This window comes from Coenobita brevimanus, chromosome 15 (assembly GCF_032717465.1).
Source record: "Coenobita brevimanus isolate Jiangsu-jjx chromosome 15, ASM3271746v2, whole genome shotgun sequence".
Taxonomy (NCBI): Eukaryota; Metazoa; Arthropoda; class Malacostraca; order Decapoda; family Coenobitidae; genus Coenobita; species Coenobita brevimanus.
In genome coordinates, this window is record NC_136968.1 from 33,835,972 (window position 1) to 33,852,916 (window position 16,945).

A 16,945-nucleotide genomic window follows, 5' to 3' on the forward strand; every position below is an offset into this window, starting at 1 on the left:
GGGATATGGATAGGGTGCTGTACAAGCTGCTCTAGGTCATTAAAGATAGAAAAGATATAGGCTTGTTTACCAGGTGGATCAATGAAAGGATAGCAGAGCCAAAGGTGGTGGTGGACATTAAAATCTCCTACAATGGAGATTTCAGAGAAAGAAGAAATGGACAGAATGTGTTCCATTGTAGAAGCAAGATAGTCGATGAATTTTTGATAGTCGGTAGAATTAGGGGATAAGTAAACAGCGCAGATATATTTAGTCAGAGAATATCAGGAAAGCTGAAGCCAGAGAGCAGAGAATTCAGAAGAATCAAGTTCAGGAACACGAAAGCAAGATAAGTTGTTGCGTACATATACACATCAGCCCCCTTTGGCTTTGAAATAAGTATACAGAAAGTAGGAGGATACAGAAAAGGGTTTGCTGTCAGTTGCCTCAGACAGCTGAGTCTCAGTTAAGAAGAGAAGGTGAGGTTTAGAGGAGGAAAGGTGGTGTTCAACAGGGAGAGAAAATTAGGGGAAAGGCCGTGAATGCTGCAGAAATGAAGAAGAAGTGAGTCAGACAGTGGTTCCAGGCAGCTCATTGAATCGTCACTGGGATAGGGGCGGATGGTGGGGGCATTCATGGTCCCCCTCCCCTGAGGACTCCGAGGCATGGTTAATGTGTGCCATTCTTCTTTTTTAATTTTGAAAAGGAAGTGTAATGTGTACTATGCATGCAGATTGGTGTTGACAGAGAAACTTGTACTGGAGAGCATGCTGGCCTACTCTCTGTGTTACTGAAACACTGAAAAAGTTCAGCAAAGGGGGATGGTCAGGAACTAGTCCCGAGGGCTAATGAAACGGGAGCTCCAGCTCTCCCTGTCTTCAGCATTTCATCCACCTTGGGAGTACTGCCCTGCTCGACTGGTGCTACAGTCTACTCCTCTAACACAGGCACTTACAATACTACTCTAAACACAGGCACTTACAATACTACACTAAACACAGGCACTTACAATACTACTCTAAACACAGGCACTTACAATACTACTCTAAACACAGGCACTTACAATACTACTCTAAACACAGGCACTTACAATACTACTCTAAACACAGGCACTTACAATACTACTCTAAACACAGGCACTTACAATACTACTCTAAACACAGGCACTTACAATACTACTCTAAACACAGGCACTTACAATACTACTCTAAACACAGGCACTTACAATACTACACTAAACACAGGCACTTACAATACTACACTAAACACAGGCACTTACAATACTACTCTAAACACAGGCACTTACAATACTACTCTAAACACAGGCACTTACAATACTACTCTAAACACAGGCACTTACAATACTACTCTAAACACAGGCACTTACAATACTACACTAAACACAGGCACTTACAATACTACTCTAAACACAGGCACTTACAATACTACTCTAAACACAGGCACTTACAATACTACTCTAAACACAGGCACTTACAAAACTACTCTAAACACAGGCACTTACAATAATACATGACAGTCTTTAAGTCCCACCCAATCCACAATCCATTTACTGGTCCTCGGGATGAAATGCGCCAGCCTGGGTACGAATGGCTTCCATGATCTCAGCAATGGTGAGGGACTCACAGTGGGGCATCCCGGGGCTCTCCAGAAGGCCTATCGAGAGCAAAATGATGGTTATACTTGATGGTTATACTCTTTCATCTGGTGCTGGAATGGGGTGCCTTCATGTGGTGGCATGGATATAACTAGGGATTTGAATGACCTGACAAACACAGCAATGAGGATGGCCTGCATCTGTCTAGAGGTAGACTGGCCACATGTAATGAATAGAAAATGAGAAACCGACTAGGAGTGAGGTGGAAGGGCGTAAGGGGAGAGGGAGACCAAGCATCAATTGGAGGGATGGGATGGAGAGGTATATACACGAGGGAAGACAGAACAACTTGACTGATTGAGTGAATGATTATAATAAGTGGATCATGGTAGCAACAGGAGTAAACACAGTACAAGGATTGCTAAAATATTTACAATATGATAAAAACATATTAACACAAATTAAAACAGTTATCTAACAAAGTTCATACACTATGTCAAGGACACACCATAAAATTGAGCATAAAACAACAAGTTAAAACTATGCATAAAAACTGATGGTGGAGGACTGAGTGACTTGGAGGGGATTTGTTTGTGGCCACCCCCTTCCATTAACCCTTTGGGGTTGGGCATTGTTTATAAAACTGATAATCAGGAAATGGCATTTTTTGCAAAAAATGGGCAATTTTTCAAAAACTGCTCCTATGAAAACTATTAAATTTATCACATAAATTTTTATACCCGGCAAAGCACAACTCTTTAGCTTTAAAATGAGTGGTGTTCCAATGTCCTACAATTATTTATTGTAGAGCAGTGGCTAAGAACGTAAGAGTGTCTAAATGTTCTGGAACGGGGACCAGTGTCCTCATGATACGCGTTCCAGAATGGGGACCAACCTTTAGGGGTTAAGACATCTCGCTATACATAAAGAAATACATTTACACTGTTTTATGGATTGGTGGACCTCTATAGTTTCATACATGGTCTGGCTGTTGTACCAAGCATCCTTTCAGTCCAATTAGCCCACAGAGTTCAAGATACAGCAGAATGCAACTTCAGCAATAAAATAAACCACAGCCCAATATCATCATCAACCACATACCCTCCTTCAGGCAGCGGCGGACTTCCACAGCCTCGTAGATGAGTCCCTGGCTCATCTTGAAATTGAACTGGTGTCCTGTGTTGGGCAGACGCTCCGTAAATGTGCCTGACGGCGACTCAAACTGCTCTGGACACCACATAGAGTAGGACACCTGGTAAACGGACAGTCAACATCACCATCACGGTACACTTATTTTTATTTACATGCAAACATACATACATGTATATGGTAAAATTGATGCCATTTTTTTTTTCGCATCTACAGATCCCCGTACGGAGGTTGACCATGACACAGCTGATGCTTTCTATGGACTGGAAGCCAAACCTAGTGCCAAAACCTGCTAATTACTTTCCAACAGTTGCTGGAAGCTGTTGAGGAAAGGAAATTTGAGATACGTAATATGATTTGTAACAATTTGAGATGTGCAACAAGATCTGTAACAATGTGGTAAATCTTAGCTTGGACTTTGACTCAAAAGATGGATTCACCAACTGACTGTTCTTGTGGCTGAATGTTTCCTGTCTAAGAGTGATGGTTGTGTGGTCAGCCAGCCATAATTCATAGTCCAGTAATAGCAGTACCTCCCACGGATGACAGTGGCCACCTGTGTATTACCTAATTATGGATACATATTTTATACAGTACAATACGATCCCAAATCCAAAAATTTATATTAAAAAAAACTTCCACCTCACTAAATATATTTCATGCAATGGGGATGTTGATAATACCTGGCCTCAAACAATCAATGCATATTTAAAGACAAAGGTCTTCTTTTGACATGTACAGTTAATAAATAAATAAATAAATTACTGATACAAGGTACTTCACTGTATTCACCATTCATGGCACTGTAGGCTATTTATTACAAGATTTTCTCAGTTGTCTTTATGCTTCTACACTGCAAAATTTTCCACATTCCATAAAGCCTTTGGACCCAAGCATTTCGGATCCGAGAGGCTTCTCCAAAGAGCAAACACCCACACTGCATACTCTCCCTCCACACACAAGATACACACTTATATTCTCTCTCTCTCCACAAGGTCCACAATCATTCTCCCTCTCTCTCTCTCCACAAGGTCCACAATCATTCCCTCTCTCTCTCTCTCTTCTCTCTCTCTCACCTTTATCCTGCCCTTCGTGCCAATCACACATGCCTCACAGGGCAGGTCAGAGTTCATTGATGTTGTAATGGAGGCAATCTTCCCGTTGGGGTAGAGTAGGGTCGCGCCAATGCACTCGTCCACGCCCTGCAGAGAATGGAAACTGTTAGTGGGGTTGAGCAGAGTTGTTATCATCATCTTCATTATCATCATCATCATCATCACTACGACCACCACCACCACCACTGTCATTTTCATTATTGCCACCACCACCACCATCATCTTATCATCGTCATCATCATCATAACCCTGATCCCCACAAAATGATGGAGCAAGCACAAAGTAATGATAAAAAAAAATGTACACACAATTAAATAAAAATAAATAAATAAAGGATAAGGAATGAATGAAGGAAAGAAAGACAGAAGAGGAAAGAAAGAAGAAAGGACACCAACAAATATTAAAAAAATAATAAACTACAAAATCAACATCACTTAGACCCCTTTTTCCAACCAAGGACAGGGTGAAGTAGGGTGCAAGGAGCAAGAAATAAAAGCAGGAGAATTAACAGAAAATCTTCTGAAGTAAATGGGCCACACTCTCATTCACTCACCATTCCAGCCCCCAGAATCCTGACTCCACCTCATAAGCATAAACATCCCCACTTGTGCATTTCACACCATCTACTGTATCAGATCATGTCGTTTATAATGGGACCAACAAGCTTACACGCGTCAACCTTAGTCACCTAATGACAGTTCTCCATGCTGCTCGATCTCTGCCAGCCTCCCCAGTCAGTCCCTTACCCTCCAAGTCTCACTCTATAACCTTGTCCCAGGCCTGCCTTTTGCAACCCTACCCCTGACATACACACCTCTCACCTTCCACACCCAAACGTCATCCTCCATCCCCTCAAGTTGCCCAAACCATCTCAATCTGCCCTTCCTCATCACAACACCAATACACTCCAGTCCCATCCTTCCTCTCAACTCTTCCATTGCAAACCTTGCCCCCCCCAGGCCTCGCATTCAAGGACACACTACACATCCACCTAACCATAGTCATTCATGTAATAATAATAACAAATAATAATAATAAGAGTGAGAGCAGTGGAAATGAGTTATTTAAGAGGAGCCTGTGGAGTCACGTGGAGAGACAGGCTGACGAATGAGGATATAAAGGAGCATTGTGGTGTGGATGTGGATGTGATAGGAAGCGTTATGAGGAACACACTGAGGTGGTTTGGCCATGTGGAGAGGATGGAGGGTGAAAGGCTGACAAAGAGAGTGTATGTGAGTGAGGTGGAGGGGGGAAGAGGGAGGGGGAGGCCGAGGATGAGATGGAGGGATGGGGTGGAGAGGTATATGAGAGAGGGGGGTGTGAGTTGGGAGCAGGGCAGTGAAATGGCGGGGGACAGGGCGACTTGGAGGCGATTTGTTTGTGGCCACCCCAAAAGGGATTAAGGCGTCTGGCAACAGATAGATAGAAAACTAGTAATAATTGTATGAATCAGTAACAAAAAAAAAAGAACACATAAACAACAACAAAACCTGGTATACCGACCCCAGAGGTCAGATGTCCGCCAGCGATGACCTTAAGCGGCTTTTCCCCGCCCATGATGAGCGACGCAAACTGGATGACGCAGATGCCGAGTTCCAGTGTTGTGCCACCACCTGTCTTCTTGCTCCTGAGGATGGATGGATGGCAGGTTAGAAGTGTGGGTAGATGGATGGATGGATGGAAGGTTAGAAGAGTGGATGGATGGATGGAAGGTTAGAAGAGTGGATGGATGGATGGATGGATGGATGGATGGATGGATGGATGGAAGGCGAGCAAATTGTACTAGTCTAGCTGTATGTATATGGAAGGAGGGAAGGAAGGATAGGAAGGAATGAAAAAGACATAAAAAAGGAAGGAAAGAAAAAGACAGAAAAAATGAAGGAAAAGAAAAAGGCATAAGGAAGGAATGAAGGAAAGAAGGAAAAAGACAAGAATGAATGAAGGAAAGAAAAAGACAGAAGGAGGGAGGAAGGAAGGAGGGTAAGATGGAAAAACATAAAGGAAAGAAGAAAGGAAGGAAGGAAGGAAGGAAGGAGGAGGAGGAGGAGGAGGAGGAGGAGGAGGAGAAGGAGGAGGAGGAGGAGACAGAAAGGAGAGGGAAGGAAGGATGGAAGGATAGATATATGTACAAACTAAGAGTAAAATGAGCCAGTATGTGAAACAGAACACATATTCACACACTCTCTCTTATGCAATATTTAAGTCCCACACACTTTGCATCAGAAACCTGGGTTGGCATTGATTAAATCAAACTGATTTAATCATGTGATTAAATCACTGATTTTTTTTATTTTAAAAAAATCATTTTCTTTTATTTTTTTTATTTTTTAATCAGAAAGTTAACAAAAATAAACTCTGAAGGTTTATAAAAGTTGTGTATAACTTTGTGCTGGCATTCATTTATTCAGATACAGGGTGAGCAAGGAGGTCCAGATGATGATGATGATGATGATGACTTAAGCATTAAGTTAGCAGATTTTGGAGAATGGTGCCATTAGAAATTGCTACATTGTATGAGAAAAAATATTTTTACATTTCTGACACTAAGTATTGAAATTATTTGTACATGTAAAATAATGGGCCATAAATCAAAAACCAAAGCCATAAGACTAAGTAGGCTGTGCTGGGTCACTTAAGGCCATGTCATAATAATATCAACTTAAGATTTTTCTGTGTGGTAATATAATCAGCTTTGGAATATGCTGTCTTGATTACCACTGGCAACTCAGCCTTAACCAGTAGTGTACAGACAGCACTTGAACAGGTGTGTATCTGGATTCTGGGCACTGGCTTTCACCCTGAACCCTCAGTGGATAGACAGGACATGAAGTGTACAGTATTCAGTACACTGCTTTTGAAATATTACCTATATAATAAACAGAAAAATCAAATAAAAAAAAAATCAAATAAATTATTATTATTATTATTATTATTATTTTTTTTTTTTTTTTTTTTTTTTTTAAGAATAAAAAAATCACCAACCCTGTCAGAAACATACATGGGGATATTTAAGTGATGTGCTGAATTAACAAGTGGGAAATACGGTACATACTAACAAAGGCCCTTACACCAACAAGCAAAATTTAGTATCAATAAAGTATGCCAGTACAGTAACAGTCTAACATAAATATTTAGGTGGGGAATACTGTACTCTTATTAACTTATTGGCTTATATAAGTAAAAACACACTCTCTCTCTCTCTCTCTCTCTCTTTCAGGCAGTATAAATCTCCACAATTTTGCTTATTTTATTTCCAGCTCAATATTTTATCACTGACTCTCCCTCTCTCTCTTTCTCTCTCATTCACTCCCCCCACCTTCTCAACTCACAGCAGTCTGGTGGTGACTTTTTGTGCGTCCACTCCGAAGTCTGCTATAACATGCACGACCTCACCAATCTCCCCGCTCTCAATCCTCCGTTCCAACTCCTTGTAGACAGGGACGAACCGAGCCGAAACTGCCTGTGACCCGATATGGTGGTTTAATAAGCGTGTGGCACTGCACATTTCGCTTCCTCTCAAACACAAACACATCACCACACATTTCTCTTCCTCTCAAACACAACACATCACAACACACATTTCTCTTCCTCTCAAACACAACACATCACACCACACATTTCTCTTCCTCTCAAACACAACACACCACACCACACATTTCTCTTCCTCTCAAACACAAACACATCACCACACATTTCTCTTCCTCTCAAACACAAACACATCACCACACATTTCTCTTCCTCTCAAACACAAACACATCACCACACATTTCTCTTCCTCTCAAACACAAACACATCACCACACATTTCTCTTCCTCTCAAACATAAACACAACACACCACACACTTTTCTTCCTCTCCACTCACCTCCATCATAAAGACTTTCTGTTCCTTTGCCACTCGGATCATTTCTTTGGTCTCCTTAACGTTCATACACAGTGGCATCTCGCACAAGACGGGTTTCCCTGCTTTCATCATGGCCGTCCCAAGCTTGAGATGCTGTGTTGGGATGGTTCCGATGTAAACAATGTCTGCAGAAAAATGAAAGATCAAAGTAACATTATTATCATTAACTTCCTTGTCATTATCATCAACTAGTACCAGTATCTTCAAGTATCATCATTATCATCCCCTGGTATCATCAACATCATCATTACCATCACCTTTAGTGCTGGAAATCAGCAAGCAAAAGCCGGTTAATATTGGTATCTGTATCAGAAGGGAAAAACCATCCATCCATCATCCAATCCTACACTGTCCCATGAGAAGTGTAGGAGCCCAGGGCTAGGCAAATTGGTCCTGACATTTAAGATGAGAGTGACGGAAGGGAAAAACAATCCAATAATCGGATTCGTTTTCCAACAATACGTTCATATCCCACATCCTGCTTGTTGTCTTCAATGGTAAAATGCCTGAACTACAACATACGAAATATCAAAACTATATCACTGTGGTTAGAATCTTGTCATAAAAACAATACCTAGACGGCAGCCTTCTGCCAAGCAGCTGTGGTGGACAGGTAGGAACCTATGAGTCTGGCAGAGATACACACACAGCAGACACTGGTGGTGTGCCATTAATGCCACGGTTTAGGCTTTGGGTTTACAGTCTATGATACAACAGCTGTGACCTGAAATATAATTTATTTTCATTTATTTCTATTAATTTTCAGGAACATGTTTACTGTATAATAATATATATATATATATATATATATATATATATACACAAGTTAAACATCGCTGCATTTCTTTGACGTAAACAAATTTAGTGTTAAATCTGATCATTACTTGCAAATCTAATTTTGTTTAGTCTGTCTATCTATCTATTGCCAGACGCCTTAATCCGCTAAGGGGTGGCCACAAACGAATCGCCTCCATGTCGCCCTGTCCCCACCCATTTCACTGTCCTGCTCCCAGCTCACACCTCCCTCTCTCATATACCTCTCCACTCTATCCTCCCCCCCCCCCATTTTTTTTTTTTTTTTTAGCTAACATGAACAAATAAATATCGGCATATCAATACTTTAAACTACATCAAAATACCGTATCAGAATTTCTAAAGCTTTTTCCATTTTTGTTTTAAAGATACAGTGATAACTGTATTATGGTTTTATATTTCAAAATGTTATTAAGACACATTAATACTTGAATGTAAGTAACATCTGCCATTTGCCAAATGACAGGAAACAACATACAACACACGCTGTAACTTTTGTGCTTCCCTAAAATATGTACCATACAATCATCAGGCAAACAGTAAACACTGAACATTTTAACTTTTAAAAACTATGCACAATCCTGGTAATTCATGATGTATGAAATGCATGTCATATATACACTTGAGGAAAGTTCGGTGTTATACACTCGCTCACTATTTCGGAACAGTACATGTGAGACAAGTGGTAGCGAAGCAGTAGCCTACATTCGTCTATCTGGTAACTGTGTGAGAAGGATGGGGATGGAAGAGGGAGGGGTAGGAGCTATAAGCTTCCCTAGCCTTCTTCCTCCCTTAACTTTTCCCCTCCCACACAGTGGTACCAGACATTGGAGTGCCTGGCTACTGCTTCACCAGTGGTTGTCTCACGCAAAAAGGTCCGAACTGGCAGGCAGGTGTCTAAGGCAGAACTTTCCTCGAGTGTACACTTCTGATCACTACCCAAATAATAAACCACATCATTATACTTAAAATTCTATCTATTTATCTATTGCCACATGCCTTAATCCCATACAGGATGGCCACAAACAAATCACCTCCATGTCGCCCTGTCTCTCGCCATTTCACTGCCCTGCTCTCAACTCACACTCCCCTCTCTCATATACCTCTCCACTCCATCCCTCCACCTCAACCTCAGCCTCCCCCTCTTTCTCCCCCCCTCCACCTCACTCACATACACTCTCCTCATCAGTTTCTCACCCTCCATCCTCTCCACATTGCCAAACCACCTCAGTGTGTTCCTCATAACGCTTCCTATCACATCCACATCCACACCACAACGTTCCTTCACATCCTCATTTGTCAGCCTGTCTCTCCATGTGACTCCAAAGGCTCATCTTAAATAACTCATTTCCACTGCTCTCACTCTTGACCTCTGTCCTTCCAACAACGTCCAAGCTTCACTTCCATACGTTAGAGCTGGTATCACAATACTGTCATGTAGTAGCTTTTTCACTTCCATGCTCACTTTCCTGTTCCTTATCACTGCTTTCAAGGGCCCAGCAACCATTCTTCCTTGTTGTACCCTTTCAAGCACTTCATCCTCCAAACTTCCATCCTTACTCATCACACTACCCAAGTACTTAAACGTACTCACATTTTCCATTTCCTCACCATCCAATCTCACTGTACATTCACTGACTTCATCCCTCTCAAAGACCACCACTTTACTCTTCCCTGCATTCACCTTCAGATTCCGTTTCTTACACACTCTCCCAAACTCATCCACCAAGCCTTGCAGCTCCCCTTCATCTTCACTTAACAACAATGTATCATCTGCAAACAACAGTACAGGGAGTTTCCAAACACTACCCTCTCTCACCAGGGCCACTCCAACATCCACTGCCCTACCTTGTATCTCTTTTATTACCCCATCCATGTACAGATTGAACAACCGTGGAGATATGACACATCCCTGTTTCAACCCAACCTTCAAAGAGAAAAATTCACTCAGTTCATCATCCACACGCACTGCAGCCTTAGCACCATCATACATACTCTTCACAGCATTCAACAACTTCCCATCTACTCCATATATTCTTAATACTTTCCACAATCTTTGTCTATCCACCCTGTCATATGCTTTCTCCAAATCCATGAAGGCCACATACAACTTCTTTCCCTTCTCTAGAAACTTTTCCACTAAAGATCTAAGAATGAATATCTGATCTACAAAACCTCTTCCCTTCCTAAAGCCTCCCTGTTCTTCTCCAACTAATTCCTCTGTTATATCCCTAACTCTGTCAATAAGTACCCTACCAAACACTTTTCCTATTACACCAAGAAGACAGATGCCCCTATGATTACCACACACTTCTTTTCCCCTTTTCCTTTGTACAAGGGAATAATTATACCTGACTTCCAATCCTCTGTGACTCTACCTTCCTCCCAGGCCAATCTGCACATCTTCCACATCCATTCTACTACTACCTCTCCCCCATGCTTCAGCATTTCACCACACACTCCATCACATCCTGGGGCTTTCCCCAATTTGACTTTCTTCATTGCTTCCACAACTTCTATCCTACTGATTTCTTCCTGTCTTCTCACCTCCCTCCTTCTCCCAGCCATTCCCCAGCCACTTATACTTGCAGTACTTCCATTCTCTATGTTCAACAATTCCATAAAGTGTTCTCTCCATCTGCTCACTTTTTCTCCCTTCTCCACTAGTACTCTACCATTTTTATTTTTCACTCCCCTGCTAACTTCACTACCACCCTGTCTTACTCTCTTCACTTCTTTCTAGAACATTTTCTTATAGTCCCTCCACTTTACACTCAAATTCCTTCCAAATTCCTCATCCACTCTCTTCTTACTCTCTCTTACTAATCTTTTCACCTCTCTCTTCCTTTCTACATATAACTCTCACTTCCGCCTCTCAACTTCTTCCACGCCCCTATTTCTCATCCATTCATTGTATGTTTTCTTCTTTTGTGCCACAGCCTGTCTCACCTCTTCATTTCACCATGCTGTTCCTTGCACCCCCCTCCGTCTTCTCTTCACCCCACACAACACATCACATGCTGTACATATTTCTTCTGTAAATATCATGCACACACCTTCCATGTCCCCCATCTGCTCCAGTTCATATTTACCCAATCGTTCCTCCACTTCTCTCTTATATTCTGCCTTTTTCTCATCCTCTTGTAACCTTTCCACTCTTCTTCCAACTACTCCTTCCTCCCATCCTTCCCTTCTTCTATTATTCCATCTTACTTGGGTCTTGATTCTGGCTACCACCAAGTAGTGGTCAGAAAGTCCACTCCTCCAACCTCTATAAGCTCTTGCATCCACTGCACATCATTACTTAAAATTACTGTACATAAAATCTTGGCTAGCCAGTCATTAGCCTAGCCAGTCATTACTCATTAGCCATGGAATGAAACAGCAATTAGTCTTAAAAGTCCTGTACACCCCTGATAAAACAAACTAATTGGTACCAGACCCTTGATGTTAATGCCGATAGCTCGTTAAAGCCGAACACCATGCTGTTTGGTAATCCCAGGCATCGGGGTTTTTACCGAACAAGATGTCATTCGACAATACAGTCATACACAATTGCATAAGGCTAGGTTTAAATGGCTCCTTTTCTCAATAAATATTGTATTTATGGCTCCTCTCATGATGCTGGTCACCCAGAGACTGATGCGGCATTCTGCGGGATGTGGAGGAACGCGAACGCGCATGTGTAAGGACATCACACTGGTCAGTGTTTATCCCACGAATCCATTCTTTTCATCCACTCATCCATCATCCAATCCAATGTTGCCCTATGAGGAGCCTTGGAGCCTGGGGCTAGGCAAGTTGGTCTTGACATTTAAGATGACAGAGAATCCATTCTTTTACCGAACGAAAATTCGTTAAAAGAACATAACATTCAGCCAGCTCAAGGTGGTCGTTAAAAGACAATTCTGTATAACGAGGGTTTACTGTCCATGACATTTTGATTATCAGGCAACTCAACGCCAGACCAGTTTACAGATTTAATGCATAGTGGTAAAAATATACCTGCTTTAATCTCTGAGACTGAATGTAACTCACAAGAAGCCATGGACTGTCCCTCATATATATCATGATTAAAAACATATTGCATGAAATAAAGCAAGAATGACGAAGTTCACTGTTTGACAACCACATACATAGGTAGTATGGTGTACTGTACTGACTGACATTACACACACTAAAAATCTCATGCTTAAAAAAAAATAAAATAAAATAAAAATAAAAAAGTCAGGTATCTCTCTCTCTCTCTCTCTCCCTATACCGTATACTGTATACAGTGGGGCACCAATTTTTGCGCCTAATTGGGTCCAAAAATAATGCGCGAAAGTAGAATTAGCGAAAATTGGGGCATTGTCTTTATGGCAAAATGGCTAATTGGTTCCCGGTTATCCTAAAGTAACATCAGATTTTTATTTTCACTTGCAATACAGTACATCAAATCACTATTGTACATTGCATTGTGAGATACAAACAATAAAAACTCAACTATCTTCCTTTTCATTTCATTATTATACTGCCGTTTCTTCACTCCAACACGATACTCTCTTTTAGCCTTGGCCTTTCCTCCCGACTTTGAATGTCCCGGCCACTTTTTATCACCACCACTGCCTCCCGGCCCTCCCCCCACACCACCAGGCCCTTTCCCCACACTACCAGGTATAGTAGAGGCCATTGAACCGTGAGAATCCAACACAATGGAGCTTGCACGCTCGTACACAATGGCAGGAATGGGTGGACAGAGTGTTGACATGACATCATTGAAGATGGCGGTGGGTTGCGGGCGGGCGGTGCAGGAAATTCAAAGTTCAAAATATTGTCCCAAACCCAAAATTTGTGCGCGAAAATCGATTTTTTTCAAGCGAAAGTGGAAGTTAGGGAATATTTGGTGCATGCCGCGAAAGTGGATTCCGCGAATCCTGCTGTAGCGAAAGTTGGTGCCCCACTATCCATCATCATCATCATCCTAACACCAGCACACTTTCCACCACAACAACAGACTCACCAACATCAGGATCCTTGGCAATGTCCATGTAGTCGCCGTATGCCTTCTCAATACCAAACGTCTGTGCAAACTTCCTGGCGTCATCGATGGAGCGGGCGGCCACGGCAACCACACGATGCTCTGACGTGGGCAGAACCCTGAGGGCCGCCACAAAGTCCGACGACATCTTACCAGCGCTGATGATGCCCCAACGAGTAGCCATGGCTAACCGACAGTTGGTTTGGTCTTCTGAAAAGTAATGAAATTAACAAAAGGTAATTCCTCTGGTACAGTGACATCCTTTACATCCATTTGGTGTATGAGAAGTTAAAGAAAATTTAAAGCTACCCCCAACAATTCAAAAAGTTTATCCTAAGGAGATTAAATTCATTTGTTTGGAGAAAACTTTAATAATATGGCAATATAAATAATATATTCTGAACTAACAGGTAGATACAGCCTACGTTAATCAATTCACTGCAAGAGGCCTCCCCTAAGCTTAATAAAACAATCTTATGGCGGAAAGAATAAAATAAAAACAAAAAGTTGCCACCACACTGAACCAATTGTCATACCAGTTATGGCAAGTTTGTTTCATCTGACAGCCTTGGTCCACTCCGACAACTTGCATACAGAACTAAGTTGTGCTTGCAGGATATTCAAAGAGCTTTAGTTATGATGCAGCAATGAGTCTCCTTGGTTACTAGTCAAATTCATCCTCTAATCGGACATACCTGGCCATCTACTAGAATGAAAATGGTCCGGGATATGTCAGGTGAGAAAAAAGGGAGGGAAGGGGGTACGTATTCTCAGCAGTCATTAAAGAAGCTCCCTAATACCTCTTCCATACTTTTTTTTTTTTTAATGGCCAGTTACTGTTTTGTGCGTTATTTAAGAACAGTGTAGTGATATCAGAATGACAAGTAAAACAGAAGAGGATGGCAAGATGTCTATCTATCTATCTATCGCCGTACACTATGATCCCGAAAGGGGTGGCCACTTGTCTCTGAGTCAGTTGTTTTACAGGGAGGGGCACAAACCCTCCGCCAACCCACTTGTTGCCACATGAGGAACACATATGCTGTTGGTATGTAACAATTATTTCCCTATTTCTATATATTTAGCAATTGTTATGACTCAGAAATGATATACACAGTTTCTAATATGAACAAAATAAACTGCATGAATGGAAATGAAAAGAGACATAATTCAAGCAATCATGGACAAATTTATCAGTCAGAATTTTGCTACTGTTGCTATGCTAAAGTAATTTCCCTATTTTTGCATTTTTAGCAATTGGCATTATTGAGAAATGATTTAGTGTTTATACGTAAATAAGGCTTCATGAGTGAAAATAAAAGGATATGCAAATAATCACACAAATTTACCCGTCAGAATTTTCCTACAGTTGCTATGCTAAAGTAATTTCCCTATTTCTGCAATTTCAACACTTGACATAACTCAGAAATGACATATAGTTTCCAAAATCAGCTGCACATGTAAAAATAAAAGGAAAAGAATCATACACAAATTCATCAGTCTTCCATACTGCTGCTATGCTAAAGTTATTTCCCTATTTCTGCATTTTTAACAACTGGCAAGAAACACAAATGACACAGTTTCTAAAATGAGCTGCATGAGCAAAACTTAGCGGTTAAATAAATAATCATGCGGAAATTTATCCACCCATCATCCAATCCTACGCTGCCCCATTAGAAGTGAAGAAGCCCGGGGCTAAGCAAGTTGGTCCTGACATTTAAGATGAGTGACCAGCCTCACTCATCCCTGAGTGGCATTACATGAGCAAAAAACCCCAACCCCTTGGATATAAACCTACAAGTCAATCCAACTGGAGTACCATAATTACCCACTAAACCACCAGGCGCCATAATTTGGTTATATGATTACCACCCAGCATTGTAAATGGTTTCCTGGCGCACAGGAAACCATTTGGCCTGTCACACAGTGTAGAGTCACCCATAGACTGATGGAAATGGAAGGAGTGAAGGAAAGAAAGACAGAAGAGGGAGTGTAAAGTCACCTGTAGGCAGAAAGATGGGGAAAGAATGAAGGAAAGAAAGACAGAAGAGGAAGGAAGGAAGAGAGGAAAGGGCAAACACCCAAAACGGCACTACATCGAGTGACTGGATGGTGAGCGCCCCACCTACCACCCCATAAGGAAATTTATCATTGTCAAAATTTCCCTACTGTTGCTATGTAACAATTATTTCCCTATTTCTATATCAGAAACGATATATACAGTTTCTAAAATAAACCCAAAAAACTGTATATATGAAAATAAAATGATAATCATACACAAAAATTTATCATTATGTTAAATTTTCCCTACTGTTGCTATGCTACAATTATTTCGTTACTTCTATATATGTGGCATAGAGTGTGATCTCAGGGATTAGGGACTGAATGGGGAGGCTGCAAGAGATTGAGCAGCATGAAGAGCCGCCATTAGGTGACCAAGGCTGAAGCATACAAGCACGATGGAGTCTGTATAAACAATAATGATACACAGCAATTAACATAACTCAGAAATTATGTACACAGTGTCTACAATAACTACATTCACTGTGACACCAAACAATAACAGCACATTATCGTTCTTTAAATTAAATAAAAATGAAGTTAACTAATCTACATCATCACTTGGAGTAGAGAGGCACATGAGGTACATGGAGTTGGAGAGGGGCAGCAAATGGCAGGGGACAGTGTGAATGGTGACGATTTATTTGTGGCCACCCCTTACAGGAAGAAGGTGTCTGGCTGTACACAGACAGATACATTTGCCTTATCTCCCTGGCCCTGCTCAGATCACACTGAAGGCCGTTTTCCTCGTCACTTAAAGAGGCTTCCTAACACCTCCTCCTTAGTGGTTTATTTTTGGATATGGCCAGTTAATATAAGTCTGTACATTATTTAAGAAGTACAGTAACCCCTCCAATATCCGGATCAATAGAGCCATAGGCAGGTCCGGATAGTGGTCCTGTCCGGATATTGGGCCCCAGCTTATGGACTTGTACTTATGGACCCTAACTCTGAAAAACACCTATACAACTCCCTCTGGACATGCATTGCACCTATTTAAGACCCAAATCACACCAATAAGGGACATAAAAGACTGAAATAAATGCAAAAGAACCATAAAATGAGGTTTTAGAGGTGAGTTTATACAATATTAAACATTCTGGGTACTTACAAGTCCCTTGCTCTTGGACTGGTTTGAACCGCCAGTTTGCAGTCCACAGTTAATCCTCTGCACTCTAAATTCTAATTTCTTAACACTGCACAACACTGTAAATTCCCGTGTGTTCTAGTGGCAAGGTATTGCAGTTTATTCACTGTTTATTCACAAAAAACAAGCACCTGTGGCTTGCAC

At 41.4% G+C, this 16,945-nt stretch overlaps 1 protein-coding gene across 1 annotated transcript; it reads right to left on the reverse strand.

The window, feature by feature from the left end:
* Positions 1 to 1,534: 1,534 nt before the first annotated feature.
* Positions 1,535 to 13,795, reverse strand: LOC145390769 (trans-1,2-dihydrobenzene-1,2-diol dehydrogenase-like). Its single transcript, XM_080265571.1, has 7 exons — positions 13,576 to 13,795; positions 7,722 to 7,885; positions 7,188 to 7,318; positions 5,362 to 5,482; positions 3,820 to 3,945; positions 2,696 to 2,846; positions 1,535 to 1,653 (listed from the first exon to the last, which is right to left on the reverse strand). The coding sequence occupies exons 1-7, from the start codon at positions 13,775 to 13,777 to the stop codon at positions 1,547 to 1,549; spliced, it is 1,002 nt and encodes a 333-aa protein (XP_080121697.1). The 5' UTR covers positions 13,778 to 13,795; the 3' UTR covers positions 1,535 to 1,546.
* Positions 13,796 to 16,945: the final 3,150 nt, after the last annotated feature.